The sequence below is a fragment of the Ammospiza nelsoni genome, chromosome 27 (assembly GCF_027579445.1).
Source record: "Ammospiza nelsoni isolate bAmmNel1 chromosome 27, bAmmNel1.pri, whole genome shotgun sequence".
Taxonomy (NCBI): Eukaryota; Metazoa; Chordata; class Aves; order Passeriformes; family Passerellidae; genus Ammospiza; species Ammospiza nelsoni.
In genome coordinates this window covers 5,771,603-5,791,098 of record NC_080659.1, presented here as the reverse complement: position 1 = coordinate 5,791,098, position 19,496 = coordinate 5,771,603, and the positions used below count along the sequence as shown (strand labels likewise).

At 64.9% G+C, this 19,496-nt stretch overlaps 3 protein-coding genes across 3 annotated transcripts; 2 read left to right on the top strand and 1 right to left on the bottom strand.

Annotated features, from left to right (window-relative positions):
- The first annotated feature begins 1,350 nt into the window (after positions 1-1,350).
- On the top strand, positions 1,351-4,988 carry CREB3L3 (cAMP responsive element binding protein 3 like 3). Its single transcript, XM_059489855.1, has 10 exons — positions 1,351-1,459; positions 2,269-2,393; positions 2,494-2,749; positions 3,097-3,212; positions 3,450-3,581; positions 3,663-3,769; positions 3,882-3,950; positions 4,033-4,117; positions 4,446-4,542; positions 4,657-4,988. Exons 1-10 carry the CDS (start codon positions 1,444-1,446, stop codon positions 4,986-4,988), a joined length of 1,335 nt encoding a protein of 444 aa, XP_059345838.1. The 5' UTR covers positions 1,351-1,443.
- An 851-nt stretch (positions 4,989-5,839) lies between these two features.
- SIRT6 (sirtuin 6) lies at positions 5,840-11,107 on the bottom strand. The gene is made up of 8 exons (XM_059489767.1): positions 11,019-11,107; positions 9,777-9,904; positions 9,339-9,521; positions 8,126-8,185; positions 7,874-7,969; positions 7,518-7,598; positions 7,312-7,435; positions 5,840-6,237 (listed from the first exon to the last, which is right to left on the bottom strand). Exons 1-8 carry the CDS (start codon positions 11,082-11,084, stop codon positions 5,950-5,952), a joined length of 1,026 nt encoding a protein of 341 aa, XP_059345750.1. The 5' UTR covers positions 11,085-11,107; the 3' UTR covers positions 5,840-5,949.
- Positions 11,108-13,175: 2,068 nt separating this feature from the next.
- Positions 13,176-19,496, top strand: ANKRD24 (ankyrin repeat domain 24). Its single transcript, XM_059489828.1, has 20 exons — positions 13,176-13,247; positions 14,193-14,323; positions 14,400-14,488; positions 14,756-14,820; positions 15,146-15,203; positions 15,503-15,573; positions 15,803-15,909; positions 15,986-16,173; positions 16,335-16,363; positions 16,461-16,553; positions 16,735-16,839; positions 16,933-16,977; positions 17,097-17,195; positions 17,270-17,342; positions 17,437-17,558; positions 17,638-18,324; positions 18,382-18,768; positions 19,007-19,144; positions 19,218-19,282; positions 19,403-19,496. Exons 1-20 carry the CDS (start codon positions 13,176-13,178, stop codon positions 19,494-19,496), a joined length of 2,718 nt encoding a protein of 905 aa, XP_059345811.1.

Genomic DNA, 19,496 nt, shown 5'->3' with positions numbered 1-19,496 from the left:
GCCGAGCCTGGGGGCGGGGACATGGCCGGTAGCGGGGCGGGGCCACGATCGGGCCTATGGAGGCGGGACCGGGGGCTCCGAGAGGTGGGGGCAGAAAGCCCGGAGGGGCGGGGCCCCGTTCAGGCACAGGGGGCGGGGCCTAAGTGCGCCAGGAAGAACGCGCGGCGGAGCGGAGTCTCGCGAGATCTCGCTGAGGGGGAGAAGGAGTTGGCCGCCGTGGTCGGGGTTCCACACCCGAGGGGCACCGGCAGTGTGGGCGGAGCGTTAATTAAATAAACACTAATTAGTGACCCAGCAACGGGCAGCAGCCCCTCAGCCCCTGCCTGCTCTGCCCATCCCGTTCCATGCCCGATCCAGACCCCGGGACCCCCGAGGCTCCTGAGGAACGGCCCCGAGCGGCCCCGGGTGGCGGCACCGGGCGAGCGCCCTTTGCCCGGTCCCGGCGGGGCCATAAAGCGGGGAGCAGCCGCCGCCTGCCCGGGCAGAGGCCGTGGGGCGGCCGATAAGGGGCCGTGGCCTTGTCCCTGCGCCACGCCTGAGCCACACGGAGACTTAGTCAGCTCTGTCCCCTCTGTCCCTGTGCCCGGGGTGCCATTCACTGCGGGCACGCAGGTGCAGCTGGGCCGGTGCCCCTCGGTGCACGGGGGTGAAGGGGACACAGCGTGTGAACCTGAGGCAGCCATGAGGGACTCACGGAATCCCAGGATGGGCTGGGTTGGGATGGAATTTAAACACATCCAGTGCCACCCTTGCCATGGCAGGGACACCTCCCACTGTCCCAGGCTGCTCCAGCCCAATGTCCACCCTGGCCTTGGGCACTGCCAGGGATCCAGGGGCAGCCACAGCTGCTCTGGGCACCCTGTGCCAGGGCCTGCCCACCCTCCCATCAATTCCTTCCCAAAATCCCTCCCATCCCTGTCCCTGGAAAGCCATTCCCTGTGTGCTGTTCCTCCATCCCTTGCCAATGGTCTCTCTCCAGGAGAACCACAGGGCACCAAGGTGGTTTTGAATAATCCACAAGTGGTGGAGCCCAAGCAAAGGTCCCCGGATATTGCGCTCAGCAGTCATCGAATGTGATTAACGCCGAGACGTCTGAAAAAGGGAAACTGTCCCCAAAAGTGGGTGAAGGTTCACGGACAATTATAGCACCTGGACTTCGCCCGGCAGCCCCGGCCCCTCCTGCCCCGCTTGGCAGAGGAGCACAAAAACATTTGGCTAATGAGTTACGGGTCCAGCCCCGGGGTGGCCCTGCCATCTCACTCTGACGGCCCCAATCAGGGCTGGGACATTTTGCAATCTAGGATATTATTTCTGTGCAGTTGGAGTTTAAACTTTGCCATTCGGGTCAGGGAATCATAAAGGAGGAGGAAGAGGAAGAGGGTGAAGGCCCAGCTTGTTGTCCACTGCGCTCCCTGTGCTCAGAGAGGGCTGAGAGGACAATCAATGGCATCTCCCTCAGGTATGTCCTGGCTGCCACCGCTCAATGAGATCCCATGGGGCCATCAGGGTTCTCTGAGAGGATTGAGGATGAAGGACCACCGTGTCCACCTTGGCCAGACAAGTGTCAAGTAATGACAACTGTCCCCAGCTGCCTTGGAGGACATTTGAGCCAGTTGGGTGGGTGGTGGGTTGGTTGGTCGGTCAATCAGGCAGAGAGGTGACTGGTCAGTCCATTGGTCAGTGGGCTGGTTGTTGGGGCAGTCCATCCATTGGTCATTTGGCCAACAGGTTGACCATTTGTTCTGTCTCTTGATCAGTTCATTGACTGAATGGTCAACCAGTTGGTCAGTGGGTCACCTGCTCGGGTAGTTGGGATGTCACTTGGCTGATTGGCCAGTTGGGTTAGTGGTCAGCTCTGAGCCCAGGGTCTCGAGCAGTGCCTGGGGTAGCAGTGAGGAACTGAGTCCCCTCCCTGGGGTGACCGGTGGCCGCAGTCCCCTCCCCTCCCCTGGCCACCCAGAATGATTAACCAGCCCTTCCAGCGCAGCCACCTCCAGGAGGAACCCCCTGGCTGGGCAGCTCTGGGTGGAAAACTGGAGGATTTGGGAACTTCAGCTGCTGGGAGGAGCAGGGGGCACTGCCATGCCTGGAGCCCCCACATCCTGTCCCACACCTGTAGGGCTTTTCCAGGTGAATCCCAACATTCCCCTGCTCCCTCCCAGCTGCCCCACGACTCGGGGTGTCCCTGGGGCTGTGCAGCTGGTGTGGGGGTGGCTCTGGGGGGGTACCACGGGGCCTGGGCTGGGCAGTGACCCTGCCATCCCACAGCCATGGCCTCCAGCATGGGCAGCCTCGAGAGCCTGGACCTGCTGGATCTCCTCTTCGACGTCCAGGACGGGATCCTGCGCGAGGTGGAGCTGGGGACGCCGCCGGGGGCCTGGCCCCAGGACAGGGTGAGCCCCGGGCCTGAGCCCGCCCCACCTGTCCCTGCTGGGTGCCAGCCCTGGCATGTCACACCCCGGCGCTCCCGGTGACAGTGCCCTGTCCCCACAGCGTGCCCCGGACAGCAATGACCTCCTGAGCTCCGTGCTGGGCTCCAGGGACTCGGTGTCGGACTCGCCCAGCTGGTCCCCGGCCACCAGTGACAGCGGGGTGTCTGAGGACCCCCCCTCTGACCAGCACGACAGCCCCCCCCGGAGCTGCGGCGGGGGTCCCCGAGAGGTCCTGTACCCCTACACTGACCCAAGCCAGGCCCAGCCCCTCCCGGCGGGGTCGGGGGTCCTGCAGCCCGAGGTCTCCATCGACCTGGGTGAGCCACACTGGGAAAGGAGCGGGCTGGGGGCACTGGGGGGACTGGGGACACTGGGGAGATGAGAGCAGTGGGGACTGTGAGGACATTGAGGGGGCTGGGGGCACTGGGGGGACTGGTGGGCTAGGGAGGAGATAGGGACAGTGTGGAGGGATTGGGAACTGGGGTGAACTGGGCACACTGGTGGTGGGGGGCACTAGGGCAGGACCAGAGGGACAGTTTGGGCACTGGACTGGGCAGCAAGTCACCCTGCTTTAGGGGCCATGGCAGGGGAGGATCCTGCAGTGGGGACACTGGGGACAGTGGGGACACAGCACTGTTGACAGCCCTGCTCTGCCCTCACCCAGACATGTGGCACCCTGGGTTCTTTCTGGAGGAGAGCCAGGACCCGCCTGTGGTCCCCCCGCCCGCATCCTGTGCCCTCACCGTCAAGGACCTGCTGCTCTCGGGCAGCTCTGACAATGTGAGTCCCTGTCCCTGTGTCCCCAGCCCTGTCCCTTCCTGCACCCTGATCATCCCCCATTCCCATCCCTATCCCTCCTTGTCCTCACTTGTTCCCTTCCCTTCCCTTCCTGGTCCTTGTCTGTGATCCCTGTCCCTTCCTGGCCCAAGGCACCTTCACCATGGTCCCAGCCAGAGTCCCTGGGCCAGGTGGAGGGTGACCCCCACCCAAAGGTGTCACCATTGCATGTCCCCACAGCAGCCACAGGCTCCTGGCTCCCTGCTCCGGCCCAGCCAGGGCCACTTCCAGGAGCTGGTGCTGACAGAGGATGAGAAGAAGCTGCTGTTGAAGGAGGGGGTGACCCTGCCCACGCAGCTGCCCCTCACCAAGGTGGGTGCCAGGACCCCTGGGGGGGTGTGGAGGGGGGTCCCAGCCCTCCCTGGTGGCCCTGACCCCCCGTGTCTCCCCCAGTACGAGGAGCGGGTGCTGAAGAAGATCCGGAGGAAGATCCGGAACAAGCAGTCGGCCCAGGAGAGCCGCAAGAAGAAGAAGGAATACATCGATGGGCTGGAGAGCAGGTACAGAGCCCAGCCCCTCACCTGGGCACGGTGACACCCCCAGGGTGGCACCCCGGGCACTCTGCTCCCTGCCAGCCCTGTCCCCTGACCCCTGCTGCTCTCCCTGTCCCAGGATGTTGGCGTGCACGGCTCAGAACCAGGAGCTGCAGAGGAAGGTCCTGCACCTGGAGAAGCAGAACTCGTAGGTGTTCCCAGGGTGGGATGGGGACAAGGCGGGGTGGGAAGTGTTGGCGTGGAGGCTCATGGGCTCTCCCTGTTCCCAGATCCCTCCTGGAGCAGCTGAAGAAACTCCAGGCCATGGTGGTTCAGTCGAGCAACAAGGCAGCACAGACAGGGACCTGCCTGGCGGTGAGTGGGGCCTCCAAAGCCTGGGAGATGGGCTGGGAGGGAGGGAGGGAGGGAGGGATGGATGGATGGATGGATGGATGGATGGATGGATGGATGGATGGATGATGGATGGATGGATGGATGGATGGATGGATGGATGGATGATGGATGGATGGATGGATGGATGGATGGATGGATGGATGGATGGATGGATAGATGTGCACTGGTAGGACATGAACCAGAAGGGAGGGATGGAGGAATAGATGCACTCCTGGGTCTGCCACCAGCTGTGACCCACCTCCTGGTTCCTCTCCCCTGCTGTGCTCAGTGATGTCCCCTCTGTCCCCAGGTCCTGCTGCTCTCCTTCACCCTCATTGTCTTCCCCTCCATCAGCCCCTTCGCCCCCAGCAAGGCTGAGGCAAACGGCGACTTCAGGCCCGTGCGAGGTGAGGGATGAGCTGGGCTGTGCCAGGGTTGTCCCAGGGCTGTGCTGAGCTGAGCCAGAGCCGTGCCAGACCCTCATGGCCCTGGCCCAGGCCCTGACCCTCGGTGGGGCTCAGTTTTCTCCAGGTCCCTGCACAACGCCGCCGCCTCCCGCGTGGTTCACACCCAGCCCCAGGCCGGGGATGAGAAGCCCCCGGAGCCGCTGTGGTCGGAGCCCCTGCACGAGACCCCCGAGACCCTGCACGAGGCGTTCCAGGACACGTCCCCAGCACTCCCGGCCAAAGGCTCCCTCCAGAACCACACACGGCCATCGGGCACCGAGGGGCTGAGCCACGAGCACGGGGAGCAGGCCGAGGCTGTGCCAGGGGATGGCTCCGTGCCACACCCGGGGCTGGCATCCCTGGCGTGGTCCGAGCCCGCGGTGCTGGAGCCGGCGGAGGAGCTTTAGGCAGAGCAGGGGGCACGGGGGTGCCACGGGGTGCCAGCACCTCGTCCCCTACAGGACACACCCTCGGGGGGACCCCTCCGGGATCTGCCTCCGGATGCTGGACCTGCTTGGCTTTGCTTGGATTCTGTGAACTGGGAAGAGGAGACCGGTCCCACTGGCCTTACTGGGAGGAGAGGGGCTGCTCCTGCCCCCCTGGCACAGTGGGAGTTGTGGAAAGGACTTGAGGTCGCTCAGGATGGGGCTGAGAAGCAGGAGGGGCCCTGCCCTGGTTGGCTGCTGATGGTGCAACTGGTTGGTTTTGTTTTGGTTTTGTTTTGGTTTTTGGTTTTAGAATTTTATTTTCATCTCTAAATATAAGATATTTTGGAAAAAATCCACCTGCTGTAATTTAAAAGAGGGTGCTCCACAAGGTTTCAAGGAGCCCTGGGCCAGGGGACCTCAAGCCCAGCTGCCATGAGGGGCCCAGAAATGTGGGGGGACAGATGGCCATGCCCAACCTGGAGCTGGGACCAGGGCAGCCTCCCACAGCTCCCAGCCCTGAGTCCAACTGGGATCCAGCCAGCTCCAGTCCCCTTCCATGACCAAGTGATGTGGAATTAGAGTCATGGAATGGCTTGGGTTGGAAGGGACCTCAAAGCCCATCCAGTGCCACCCCTGCCCTGGGTAGGGACACCTACCACTGTCCCAAGGTGCTCCAAGTCCCATTCACCCTGGCCTTGGGCACTTCCAGGAATCCAGGGGCAGCCACAGCTTCTCTGGGAATCCCATTCCAGGGCCTCACCACCCTCACAGGGAAGAAATTCCCTATGCCAGGCCCTCCTCAGGCCCGTGGGCGCAGCTGCTCCGCGAGCCACAATTCAAGTATGTTTAATACTGACATAAAAAAAGGGACAATATTTAAGGGTATAAAAAAAAGTCGGTAGTAGGAAAAGCAGCCCAGGTGAGACAGGGACAGTCCAGGTCAGGTGAGGAGAGGCTCCACCTTCATCTTCTTCACGGGCGTTGGCCCCGTGTCCGGGCTGGGGCACTCCTGCTTGAGGCGCTCCGGGGCCGCTGCGCTGCCGTTGTGCTGCCCCAGGGGCTCCTCCTTGAGCCGCCCCTGCAGCTGCTCCCGCTCGCCCTCGGCCAGCTCGGCGCTCTCCACCACCACAGGCCCCGTCCACTCGGGCACCTCCAGCCCCAGATGCTTCATCAGCTTCATCATCACCTCATCCACGTAGCCGTGGATGCGCAGGTCGGCCTGGCGGTCCTGGACAGGGGGACACGGCTCAGGGGACAACAGCTCCTCACAGGGACACGGCTCAGGGGACAGACAGCTCCCCGCAGGGACACGGCTCAGGGGACAGACAGCTCCTCACAGGGACACGGCTCAGGGGACAACAGCTCCCCACAGGGACACGGCTCAGGGGACAGACAGCTCCTCACAGGGACACGGCTCAGGGGACAGACAGCTCCCCACAAGGACACGGCTCAGGGGACAACAGCTCCTCACAGGGACACGGCTCAGGGGACAACAGCTCCCCACAGGGACACGGCTCAGGGGACAACAGCTCCCCACAGGGACACGGCTCAGGGGACAGACAGCTCCTCACAGGGACACGGCTCAGGGGACAGACAGCTCCCCACAGGGACACGGCTCAGGGGACAACAGCTCCTCACAGGGACACGGCTCAGGGGACAGACAGCTCCCCACAGGGACACGGCCATGTCCCCTGTGTGTCATTCCCAGTGGGACATAAGCTGGCCCTGGGGCTGAGCCACACCTGGGGATGGGGACACGGGGACAGAGCAGGGACAGAGTGCGACAGGCACAAGGGAGCTCTGGTGACATCCCAGGAACCGCCAGGTCTGGGTGTTAAAGACTTTGGACAACTGGGGGACCAATATCTGAGCAGGAACTGAGCGTGTCCTCCACAGGCTCTGTGTGTGTGGCCCTTCCATCAGGCTGTAAACCCCAAGAGGACACAGCAGGCTCCAGGCTGAGCTTTTACTCTGCTCCTAAGACTTGCCTGGATAAGGTTGGACAGGGCTTGGAGCAGCCTGGGATTGTGGAAGCTGTCCCTGCCCATGGGAGAGGGAACAGGATGAGCTTTAAGGTTCCTTCCAACCCAGCCCTTTCCATGATTCTATTATTTACCTGCCATCTCTACGTGTTTAGCAGGAGCTGCAGGTTTAAACCCTCCAACCCAGGACTCCCAGCCTGTTTGCCTGCTAAGAGAGGCCACCTGGGAGGGGACAACGTGCAGGGACAAACTTGGGATGGGCCTGGAACAGGGGACAGGAGGGGGAAGGAGCAGTGCAGTGCTGTAGGAAGCTCACTCACGTGTTTGGTTGCCTGGAGGTTGACAATGACCAACTTCCCTCCTCTCTTCTTGGTGATCAACGGGAGGTTCCCGCTGGGTTTGATCTGCAGAGAGGTCCCCAGGGTGACAGAGAGATCGGCTTTCCTGCAGGGAGGAGGAGAAATCCAGAACCAGGGCATGGAGGGGTGGGAAGGGACTGTTCCCCTCCTGAGCAGGGTGTCAGTACCTGCAGGCTTCATCTGCCAGCGTCAGGTCACGGTCAGGCAGGGAATCTTCCCAATCCAGAATAGTGTCTCGTAACTTCCCTCTGCAAAACACACACAGGGACCATGGTTTTCCCTGGAGAAGGCAGGAGAACAGGAACAGAGCTGCCCTAGCAAAGGGAACAATGACCAGAGCCTGTCCCACCCTCCCTGTCCCCACACTGAAGGGATGGAGAGCACCCAGAGAGATCCTCCTGCACCTTGGGCTGCTTCTCCCAAATCTGAGGGGCTGTGGGGTCATGCCCCCCTCCCACATCCCAGGAGGGATCCCAGGAGGGATCCCTACATCCCCCTCCCACACCCCAGGAGGGATCCCTACCTGCAGGCCCGCAGCCCCCGGGCCTTGGTGACGCTGCAGAGGCGTCCTGTGGGCTTGAGCCCCATGCTGCCCACGACGGCGTCGCGCACGTACTGCCTGTGGGGACAGAGCCGCTCACCAGGGGCTGGAGAGCCCAGCTTGGCCTGGAATGGGACGGGAACCCCAGCCCAGCTCAGCCTGGAATGGGAACCCCGGCCCAGCTTCCCCTTGGGATGGGGATCCCAGCCCAGTTTCCCCCCGGGGCTCACGTACTTCCCACATTTCACACACTCTTCCACAAACATGTTCCCGTGGAGCTCGGCCAACTTGTCCCTGTGGGAGAAAGGCACAGGTGAGCTGGGGAAGGGTGGGGAAGCCTGGAGGGACCCCACCTCCTCCCCAGGAGCCTCAAGGGCTTCTCTGCATTCCAGCCCTGCCAGGTGCTGGGTTCATCCCCCAACAGGGACTTAGGAAGGGACAGCAGATCCTGGCCTTTTAATTTTAATGTTTCCATCTGCAGCACTGATTGCAGCTCCTGATCCACTCAAATCTCTGCTCCTGGGAGCATTCAGATCTTTGCTTTTCCAGCACCCAACATTCCTGTCTGTCCCTGGGCTGTTCCAGCCCTCTGACACCTGTTTTTCCTAAAATTCCCCTGAGGCTCAGAGCAGAAGCCAGAGGAAAACACGGCCACGCTCTCCCTGTTTTCCTCAGAGCCCCACGCTCGCTGGGAACTTCCTCCAGGCTGCCCGAGACAGGACTGACTTGATTTCCCCCAGTTTGGCCCCAGTTCAGCTTACTTAAGCACAGGCCTCATTTGGGAGGCAGAGCTGGGCTGAACTGAACAGGAGCCAGTGGCTGCGGGCTGTGGGAGCACCATGGAATTCTGTCATCGTTCCCTGCTGCTTTTCCCATGGCTGTTTAGATGAAACACACAAACACGGGGCTGGGAGCAGGACCCAGCACTTGGGGCTTGTAGTGGCAGGAAAAGCCCTGGAGCTCTGGCTGAAGGTGTTTGTGAGAAGCACCTTCTCCAAGGACACATGGATGCTCCTCGGTCACATCCTGACTCATGGAATCACACAATGGGTTGGGTTGGAAAGGACCTGAAAAGATCAACCTCCCCCCTGCCATGGGCAGGGACACTTCCCACTGTCCCAGGCTGCTCCAACCCCATCCCTGACTGTTCCCAGGGATCACAGAATGTCCTGACCTGGAAGGGATCCACAAAGATCACTGAATTCAAACCCTGGCCCTGCACAGGGGAATGAGATGGGCTTTAAGGTCCCTCCCAACCCAAACCATTCTGGGATTCCATGATTCCATAATCTGTTTTTCCTGTGCACAAACAGACCCTCTGCCTCAGAACCAGAACCTCTCCCCTCTAAATTCCAGCTGGTTTATCCCCTTCCAGCCTCCCCTCCTGCTATCAGACAGGGCAGGGACTCCCTGGGAACGAAACCCTGAGTGTGGGGCTGGGAAATACCGTGGGAATCCCGAGCGCACGTGCAGGCCGTCCACGTTCTGGCTGACCAGGAATTTCAGGATCCCCACCCTCTGCAGCCCCAGCAGCGCCATGTGAGTCTTGGAGGGCCTGGCATTCTCGAAGGTGGTGTCGAATTTTGGGGAGAGCCCTTTCTCTTCCATAGTCCACACACCATTGGGGCCCCTGGGAAGAGCAGCGAGGGAGAGCTCAGGCTCCAGTGCCCCATCCTTGGGAGGAGCAGAGCCCATGGATCAGCAGGATTCTGAGGGTTGGTGCAAACAATGTGGGGATTCTGTGGCAACAGCTGGGATGTGCAAGAGGGAAAATGGCGTTTGCAGCTGGATCCAGGATGGACAGCAGGGATGGGGCAGGCCTGGGTTAAATCAGAGCCTTTCAAGAAGGAAGATGGACTCGAGGAGGTGCCACCCTCAAACCTACCTGAAGTCAGGGATGCCCGAGGCCGTGCTGATCCCTGCCCCCGTGTGGAACACCACATGGGAGGAGCTGCGGATCAGCTCTGCCAGCTCCTGCACCTTCCGCTCCAGCTCCTCCGGAGGGTCAAAAATCTGGGAAAACACAAACCAGCATGGGATGGAGAGACGGGGGCGTGGATTATATGGGAAGGAATCCTTCCCTGTGAGGGTGGGGAGGCCCTGGAATGGATTTCCCAGAGCAGCTGGGGCTGCCCCTGGATCCCTGGAATGTCCAAGGCCAGGCTGGACAGGGCCTGGGACAGTGGAAAGTGTCCCTGCCATGGCAGGAATGGGACTGAATGATCCTTCAGGTCCCTTCAAGCGAAACCATTCCAGGATTCCATGATTCTAGAGCCCCAGTAACCCACTGCTCTTCCTTATTCATGAAGGATTTCGCCTCCCTTAGTGACAGAAACACTTAATAGCAGAGACTCCACATTGTCTGGAGCATCTCCGTGCAGGGACAGGGCTGGGAACACCCAACACCAACAGGGACTTTGCTGCTCTGACAGCAGCCGGCCCAGGCTGGGCTCCAAGAGCGACCCGGGGCCACCCCTCGTGTGCTGAGCCCCACTGTCACCAGCAGTGCCACCAGCCCTGGAGACAGGGCAGGGCCGAGGGACAGCGAGGGACAGGGGAGCCATGGAGGTGGGGACACCGGACACTGGTTTGGGCACGAGATTTAATTCCTGAGACGCTTCTCCAGCCCCATCTCCTGGGGACAGGAACGAGAACAGGACCCTGTGTGTGTCCCTGTCCCCTCTCCATCCCCTTGGATCACGACAGGCTCCTGAATGTCCCTGTGGCTGCCCCCAAACCCCGTTTTAAGCTTCCCAGGAACCGCTGGGGGACACGGACAGAGCAATGGGGGGATGCGCCGGGTGGGCACAGGGAGGCCATGGAGGGAGACATGGAAGGGGACATGGAGGGAGCTGGGGGCGGCCTGGGGGGGACATGAGGGGGCCGAGGGAGCCGCGGGGTGTCTGGGGACAGGCAGCCACGGAAGGGGGACGGGAGGGAGCCGCGGGATGAGCGGGGGACACACCAAGGGCCCGGCGCCTCCCGGTGCCTCCCGGTGCCTCCCGGTGCGGGGCCGAGGCCGCGGTTGCCATGGGAACGCGCCGGGCCGCTCGGGGCCCGCGGGAGCCCCGGGCGGGCGGAGGCTGCCCCGGGCGGGCGGGGGTTCACCCGGCGGGGCCGCGCTCACCTCGGGGAGGCCGCACTTGCCCTTGTCCGAGTACGGCGACAGCCCGGCCGCGTAATTCACCGCCATCGGCGCGGCCGCGGCGCGGCCGGAAGAGCCGGGCGGGGCCGGGGCCGCGGGACACGCCCCGGGGCCGCCGCCGCCATCTTGGAGACGGGCAAGGCGGGGCTGCCCTCAGTGCGTCCCGACAGCGCCCCGGCAGCGCCCCGGCAGTGCCCTGAGCCTGAGAGTACCCCGACACCTGCGTGCCACTGTCCCGGCACTGCCCCGGCACTGCCCTGAGCCCGAGAGTATCCCGACACTGCCCCGACACTGCCCCGACACTGCCCCGACACTGCCCCGATACTGCCGGACACTGCCCCGGCGCTGCCCTCACCGTGTCCCGACAGTCCCACAACACTGCCCGCACCCCGAGCCTGGCACTGCCCCGACACTGCCCCACCTGCACTGAATCCCGGCCCGGAGGGAAATAGCGATGGGCAAGGGGTGCCAGGGATGGACAAGAGGTGCCACCAAGGGCAAGGGGTCCCAGGGAGAGCAGGGGGTGCTGGCAAAACCAAGGAAGGAAGAAAGGAGCGACAGGAGGTGCTGGCAAGGACAGGGGTGCCAGGGCAGAGCGATGGCTAGCAGGGAAGGACAGGGCGTGCTGACAAAGGCTGGGGATGCCAGGGAGGGACAGGGTTGCCAGGGACGGACAGGGGTACCAGGGACGAGCAGGGGATGCTGACAAGAACAGGAGGTGCTGGCAGAGCCAGGGGGGATGTCAGGTCAGGACAAGAGGTGCCACCAAGGGCAGAGGTGTTTGGGATGGGCAAGGTGTGCCAACCATCAGGGTCCAGCCCTGCGCAGGCACCCCCAGCACCCCGGGCCGTGTCCCTGTCCCCAAACACGGCCCGGGCCGGCCCCCCCCGGCTGCCCGGGGCTGTAACAGCAGCCGCGGCCGTAACACAATCCCCGGCTCCGGTTCCGGCTGCGGGCGCCGCGCTGGGAACGCCAGGACGGGCTGGGAGCGGCGGGACCGGGATCGGGACGGGATCGGGGGCGCTGGGCTGTCCCCAGGCAGGGACAGACCCTCCTGGAGCGTGGCCATCCTCCCCCCGAGCAGGTGCCGCAGGGCTGAGGCTGAGCCACCATGAAGAGCCTGAAGGCCAGGTTCAAGAAGGCAGATGTGAGTGCCATCCCTGGGGACATGGGGACACAGCGACCTGCCCCGGCATGTACATGGGGACACAGGGACCTGCCCTGGGATGTTCACTGGGACGTGAGGACCTGGGGATTTCCCCCAGGATGCCCCCAGTGTCACAGGGACACGGGGTGGTCACTCACAGCAGGGACAGCAGCCCCATGGAAGTTGGCACTGCCACCCTGGCTGGTGGGATCGAGCCCCCAGTGCTCCCAGAGCCATCACTGGGAGTGGGCAGAGCAAAGGACAGGGAAGCGGGTGCCAGGTCCCTTCCCTGTCCCCTTCCTGGGGACAAGTGCCGCTTTGCCAGCTGCCACAGCCCGTGCAACCAGCCTGTCGATGCTCCTCAATTATTCAGCAGCGGCCTGGCACGGGGCCGCAGAGGGCAGAGGGGGACAGCGCTGTCCCCAGTGCACTGGGAGGGACACAGGTGGGGACATGGGGACACAGCTTGAAGCCCCTCACCTGGAGTCTGGGGGACCATCCTGCTCGGGGTGCTCTGTGCCTCAGTTTCCCTACACTGCCCTGAGAGGCTCCCGATGTCCTGGGACTGCCCGGACAGTGCCTGGGGAGCCGCTGCGTTTTGGGGTTCCTTTCTGGGGGGGGACATGAGGTGCAGGAAGGGGGATTCTACCCCTCCCAGGTCCCAGGTCCCCCTCCTCGGGGGCCAGGAGGATGCTCAGCCGTGGTTTGGGGGTGCTTTTGAGCACGAGGTGAGACAGCTGGTTCCCCGTAACCTCTCCCGCTTTAACTGGGACCGGTTTGGGTGCGGGGCCCTGCGTGGGGGCTGCTCCCCGCTCCGAGGCGGGATGCGGGGATGCAGGGATGCGCCGAGGAGGGAGGGAAGGAGGCAGGGCCGGGGGTGGAGGAGGCGGGTCCGGCTCGCAGTGCCGCAGCCCCGGCCCCCGCCCGGGCGATGCCGGAGCGCTCCGGGCCCGGGGGTGCCCGTGCTGGCCGGGCCGGAGGGCGGGGGGCGCATGGCGTCCTCCCGCCGCCTCCTGCTCAGCACCATGAAGCAGATCTGCCTTTGTGCCGCCGCCTCCTTCGCGGTACGTCCCGCTCCCCTCCCGCTCCCCTCCTGTCGCGTCCCGCGGGCAGAGCCGCGTCCCCCCCGCCCCACCTGCGCCCCCCATCCCCATCCCCATCATCCCGGGGCTCCCCCGTGTCCTGCCCATCCCGCTTTGTCCTTGCCTGACCAGGAGTGGGGGGAGCGGGCACCACCCTCCCAGTTTGCCCAGAGCCCTGGAACGCTGGTTTGTTCCCTGTCCCCGGTCCCGCCGGGCCGGAGGGGCTCGGGGGGCACCCGGCGGGCACAGGCGGGTTTGGGACAGGTGCCAGCGGCTCCCGAAAGGTGACATCCATTTCCTGCCGCCGCCAGCGCAGCCAGCGCCGCTTTGTCGTCACGGGCTGCGGGGTGAACCCAGGACTTGCAGTCCCTGTCCCGGTCCTGTCCCGCTGCGGGTCGCTCCTTCGGGACAGGGAGAGCGAATCCCAACCAGCCGCGGTCCTGTTTGGGGGCACAGCGCTGTGCCCCGTTATCCCGGCAGGCTGGAGCATCCCCGGGGATCTGCTCTCACTGCCAGCTGTGCCCGCCGTGGTTTGATCCCTTCCTCCTCCGGGAGCAAAGCAGGGCTGGGAGTGGGATCAGGGCAGAATGGGGCTCCCATGGGTGCTGACTGGGTTTAGCTGTGGGATTTCAGGGTGGCTGGGGCAAACCCCGGGGCAGCTGGGCTCATTCCCAAATCCTAGCCTGGCACTGCTAAACTGGGCTGTGTCTGTAAATCCCCTGCAAACTGGGGGGGCTGGAGGGGATTTTCATCCCAATCCCTGCTGAACTCTCCGTACCTGGGGGTGGGCTCCCAGGAGAGGGGCACAGCCACGCCCAGGGACAGGGCTGGATGGAGCACAGCAGGGCTGGGGACAAGGCCAGCCAGCCCTGGGGACAGCACTGTCCCAGCTGACACTGTCACAGCCTCCTCTGGGCTCCGTTGCAGAGCCAGGACTGGACCAAGAACGACGAGAAGCTGCTGCAGGCCGTGGACTACAACGATGCCGGGCGGGTCACGTCGCTCCTGCTCCGCAAGGGCCTGGTGCCCACCAAGCTGGACTCGGAGGGCAAATCCGCGTGAGTGCCAGGCCCTGCCCTGGGGACACGGCTGGGGACAGGGGACAGAGTCCCACAGCCCCTGCTCTCGCTGCAGGTTCCACCTGGCCGCCACACGGGGCAACGTGGACTGCCTGGAAGCAATGCTGGCCCACGGCGTGGATGCCATGACCAAGGACAGCTCGGGTGAGGGCATGGCCACCATGTGTCCCTGCCACACAGAGCCACTGGTCATCCCCAGGTGTTGAGGCTGAGGGGACAGACGTGGTGGCCACACCTGGGGGGCTGTAAATTGTCCCAGTTTCCTAAAGGAGCTCAAGCAGTGCTTGATGAGCTCCTGGGGTTGTCCCTCTCTTCCAGCAGATCCTGCTTTGTTCCTGTCTCTCTGTCCCCAAGCTGTCCCCTCTGGCACAGCCCTGCTGGCCGTGCTCTGACCTGTTTGTCCCTTCCCAGGTTACACTGCCCTGCACTTGGCCTCCAAGCACGGGCACCCTCAGTGTGTCAGCAAACTGCTGCAGGTACAGGGAGAGGGAGGAGGGACAGAGGGAGGAAGGGAGGTGCTGTGCCAGCAGAGTGTCCTCCCTGTCCTTGAACCCCCTTCCCTCAGCAGTGCCTTGGCATGGCAGTTCCCAGCTCTGTGTGCTGCTGCCTGGCACCAGGGAGCCACAGGGGTCTGTCCCTTGTCCTTCACCACAGCGTGGAGCCAGAGGGGGTTTGTCTGTCTGTCCCACGCCTTCACCACACCACAAAGTCTGTCAGTCCCCTGTCCTTCACCGTGCCACGGTCACCTGAGCAGTCTGTCCCTCTGTCCCCCTCCTCCCGTGACCCAGGCTCTCTCCCCAGGCCTCCTGCCCTGTGGATGTGGCCGATGGCAGTGGCCGGACCGCGCTGCACCTGGCGGGTGAGTGGGGACAGTGCCAGCCCTGTCCTGCTTCTGTCCCCGTGGGGGCAGTGCCAGCCCTGTCCTGCTTCTGTCCCCACGGGGACAGTGCCAGCCCTGTCCTGCTTCTGTCCCCACGGGGACGGTGCCAGCCCTGTCCTGCTTCTGTCCCCGTGGGGGCAGTGCCAGCCCTGTCCTGCTTCTGTCCCCACGGGGACGGTGCCAGCCCTGTCCTGCTCCTGTCCCCGTGGGGGCAGTGCCAGCCCTGTCCTGCTTCTGTCCCCATGAGGGCACTGCTCAGCCTCTGTCCTTGCCCACAGCTGCCAGCGGCTGCATCTCCTGCTCCGAGATCCTCTGTGACTTCAAGGCTCCCTTGAACAGCAAGGACAAGGTGGGGTCCCTCTGCTCCTGGTCCTGCTGTGCCTGGCTGGGGCTGTCCCGAAATGCAGCACAGCTTGGGGTGGGACGTGGAAATTGGGGTGGGATGTGGGAATTGGGGTGGGACGTGGAAATTGGGGTGGGATGTGGGAATTGGGGTGGGACATGGAAACTGGGGTGATATCGGGAGCAGGCTGCCCCGTGGGGGGATCTGAACCCCCTCTGCTCCCCGTCCTGCCCAGGAGGGCTGCACGCCGCTGATCCTGGCTGCCAAGATGAGCCACTCGGAGCTGTGCCGGTACCTGCTGCACCGCGGGGCCGCCGTCAACTGCCGGGACCTGCAGGGCAGGTGGGGCTGCGGCGCTGGGGGCCGGGCGGGCCCCGGGGACGGATTGTCCCCTCACCCACGCTCTCCCCGCGCCCAGGACAGCGCTGATGCTGGCCTGCGAGAGCGGCAGCGTGGACACCGTGGAGGTGCTGGTCAGCGCCGGTGCCCGCGTGGGCGTGGTGGATGCCACCGGCCACGACGCTGCTCACTACGGGCTGGCCACGGGCAATGCCCTCATCCAGCACCTGCTGCAGGAGGCGGCCCAGCGCCGCTCCTGGGCCAGCGGTGAGGCTGCCGGGGCTCCCTGTCACCATCGCCGGGGGTTGTCACTGGATGTGTCCCCTTTTCCTGGGTGTTTGGGGCTGTCCCCAGCCGAGGTGCCTCAGCTCTGAGCTCTGAGCCCCTAAATCTCCCCAATTTCTCTTCCCTCCCGCTCTGCCCCACAGAAGAGGAGTCAACTGAGCAGGCGTCGCAGGTGAGGGGCTGGTGGCCGTCCCTGGAGGGTCCCCTGGCTCAGGAAGGAGGGAGGGCACTGTGGGTGTGACGTCCCCTCTGCTCTGGGGTGTCCGCAGACGTCTTCGCCCAGCCAGTCATCTGTCAGGGAGAAGAGCAGCACCCCGAGGAAGAGGAAGGCCCCTCTGCCTCCCCTGGGCACCCCCAGCCAGGTGAGAAATGGGTCTCCAGGTGCTCACCTGGCCTGGCAGGTGCAGAGCATCCCAAAACACCTCAATGAAGGGTCTCCTCATTGGAGGATTCGGTGCCAAAAAGCCCCTTGGGGCACACAGTGGGATTTTGGGGGTTTCCTGTGCCAGGAGCTGGACTCAGTGCTTTCTGTGATCCCTGCAGGAGGACAGGGACGCCTACGAGGAGATCGTGCGGCTGCGGCAGGAGAGGGCCCAGTTCCTGCAGAAGATCCGGGGCTTGGAGCAGCAGGAGAAGCAGAGACGGGAGGTACGGGCTGCAGGGTCCTGGGGACATGCAGAGGGGACAGGGGAGATGGGGACAGCACTCATCCCTCCCTGTTCTCTCCCTGGGTCCTGCCAGCGGGCAGAGCAGGATGAGGCCTCCCTGCGCTCCATGGAGAAACAGGTGAGGCCAGGGAAGAGCCTGGAGGTGGCCTCAGCTCTCCAAGGGGTCCTGGTGCTGGGAATGCCACCAGGACTCTGCCAGGAGCCAAAGGGACCCTATTTCCATGCCCTGCCCTGCAGATCCAGGAGCTGCAGGAGCGGCTGGTGGCACGGGACGGGGAGAAGGAGAAGATGGGCAAGGAGGTGGAGGCTCTGCGGAGCCGCCTGTCCTCGATGGAGGTGGGTGTGGGCAGGACACAGCTGGCAGTGCCCAGGGCTGGGACAGGGGTGTCACCTCCACCCTGCACCCCCAGAATGAGAAGGAGAACACGAGCTACGACATTGAGACGCTGCAGGATGAGGAGGGAGACCCGCTTGAGTTCCCAGGTAGGTCTTGCCAGCCTTCCAATGACACCTTGGGGAGGTGGCACCGGGTAGGGGGGCACAGGTGGGCACAGCCCCAGGTCCCTGTGCCCTGCAGGAGCGGAGATGTTGCTCTCCAAGAAGACGCTGAGCCCCTCGGCTGAGGAGCTGCTGGCCACGCTCCGGGGGCAGGTGCAGTCCCTGACCGTGCAGAACAAGGAGCTGAGGGAGAAAATCCAGGCACGTCCCCCTCTGTCCGTCCGTCTGTCCCTCTGCTCCTTGTCCCCTGGCCCACGGTGGCCTCACGGTCTCTCGGCAGGTGCTGGAGAACTACGAGCGGGACGAGAGCAGCCCCCCTGCCCCGGGGGACACAGTGCCCGCCAGTCAGTACCAGGCCCTGCAGCGGGAGCTGGAGCGGCTGCGGGCGCAGGCCAGGGAGGGCACGGCGCGGGCCGGAGGGGACGGGCAGCGTGTGGCCTCGGAGCCCAGCCTGGGGGGAACCGCGGGGCCCCGTCCCGCCGAGGAGCCGGCCTGGGCCTGGGGCGAGTGCAAGGCGGCGCTGGGCGAGCTGGGGGTGCAGACATCCTCCTCCTCCTCACCCTCCGGCCAGCCGGGCGCGGAGCTGGCGGAGGCGCGGGCGGCCCTGAAGCGGGCACAGACCGAGCTGGAGGAGAGGGAGCGGCGGCTGAAGGAGCTGCAGGCCCGGCTGGAGGCCGCGGAGGCCGCGGCCTCGCCGGGAGCCTCTGCGGAGGAGGCGTCGCGGGAGAAGGAAGCGCTGCTGGAGCGCTGCGGGCGCGCCGAGGCCGAGGCGGAGGCGCTGCGGCGGGAGCTGCAGGCGAGGCCGCGGGAAGCGCCCAGAGCCGCGGAGCGGCAGCAGGCGGAGGCCGAGGCGCAGCTGGCAGAGCTCCGGGCCGCGCTGGCGCGCAGGGAGGCCGAGCTGGGCGCGCTGCGGGAGCGGCTGCGGGAGCACGAGGAGGAGGCCCCGGCGTGGCCACAGCGGGCGCGGGCCGAGGGCTGGGTGTCCCGGGAGGAGCACGCCCGCGGCACGGCGGCGCTGCAGGAGCAGGCGCGGGCCCTGCGGGAGCGCCTGGCGCAGCTCGAGGCCGCGGCCAACGCCAAGGCCCGCGAGGCCGCCCGGCTGCAGGCGGAGCTGGCGGCGGCCGTGCCCAGGGCGCAGCACGAGGCGGCCGAGGCCGGGCTGCGGGCCGAGGCGGCGGCGCTGGCGCAGCGGCTGCAGGAGCTGGAGCGGCGGCACGAGAAGACGTGCGAGGAGGTGTTCCGCGTGCAGCGGCAGGCGCTGTTCATGAAGAGCGAGCGGCAGGCGGCCGAGGACAGGCTGGGCGCCGCGCAGAAGCGGCTGGAGCAGGCCCAGGACGAGGCGCGGCGGCTGCGGGAACTCCACGGCCACGCCGAGGACGCGGCACGGCTGGTCAGGGACAGGGACAGGAAGGTAGGGGACGGGAAATAATGAGGGGCTGCTCGGAGGGGAATGGTGGCCTTGCACACGTGGAGTCACTGAATTTGGGTTGGAAGGGACCTTAAAGCTCATCCCATTCCCCCCCTGCATGGGCAAGGACACCTGCACTATCCCAGGCTGCTCCAGCTCCGTCCAGCCTGGCCTCGGACACTGCCAAGGATGGGGCAGCCACAGCTGCTCTGGGCACCCCGTAACCCCTGTGCCCCTGCAGATCACGGAGCTCTCCAAGGAGGTTTTCAGGCTGAAGGAAGCCCTGAACGCCCTCCCCGAGTCGGGGGGGCCCCCACAATCCCCACCCAACACGGCTGCGCTCCAGGCACGGATCCAGGAGTTGGAGGAGAAGCTGGAGGTGGGTCACCTGCGGGGTTCGGGGCTCCCCCGAGCCCCCAGCCCTGTGGCCAAACCCCCTCCCTGTGCTGCAGGAGACGGAGACGAGGCACAGCAAGGTGGTGACACTCTACCGGAGCCACCTGCTCTATGCTGTGCAGGTGAGCTGGGGACAGGGCTGGGGACAGCTGGGGACACTGGGGTGGGGGCTGAGCCGGGTGCCAGCCCAGGGACACGCACGGAGCCTCCCTGGTGTCCCCACTCCAACGTGCCCACCAATGTCCCCTCCACCCCAGGGCCACATGGACGAGGACGTGCAGAGACTCCTGTGCCAGATCCTGAGCATGCAGCGGCTGCAGGAGCAGGGCAGATGA

Coding starts and splice junctions, on each gene's coding strand:
- CREB3L3 (XM_059489855.1), top strand. Junction 3,770..3,881: donor ATCGATGGGCTGGAGAGCAG/GTACAGAGCCCA, acceptor TCCCTGTCCCAG/GATGTTGGCGTGCACGGCTC. Junction 4,118..4,445: donor AGACAGGGACCTGCCTGGCG/GTGAGTGGGGCC, acceptor CTCTGTCCCCAG/GTCCTGCTGCTCTCCTTCAC.
- SIRT6 (XM_059489767.1), bottom strand. CDS start 11,084: ATGGCGGTGAATTACGCGGCCGGGCTGTCGCCGTACTCGGACAAGGGC. Junction 9,905..11,018: donor GCAAGTGCGGCCTCCCCGAG/GTGAGCGCGGCC, acceptor GTGTTTTCCCAG/ATTTTTGACCCTCCGGAGGA. Junction 7,599..7,873: donor CGGGGGCTGCGGGCCTGCAG/GTAGGGATCCCT, acceptor TGTGTTTTGCAG/AGGGAAGTTACGAGACACTA.
- ANKRD24 (XM_059489828.1), top strand. CDS start 13,176: ATGGCGTCCTCCCGCCGCCTCCTGCTCAGCACCATGAAGCAGATCTGC. Junction 14,324..14,399: donor GACTCGGAGGGCAAATCCGC/GTGAGTGCCAGG, acceptor CTCTCGCTGCAG/GTTCCACCTGGCCGCCACAC. Junction 15,204..15,502: donor GACCGCGCTGCACCTGGCGG/GTGAGTGGGGAC, acceptor CCTTGCCCACAG/CTGCCAGCGGCTGCATCTCC.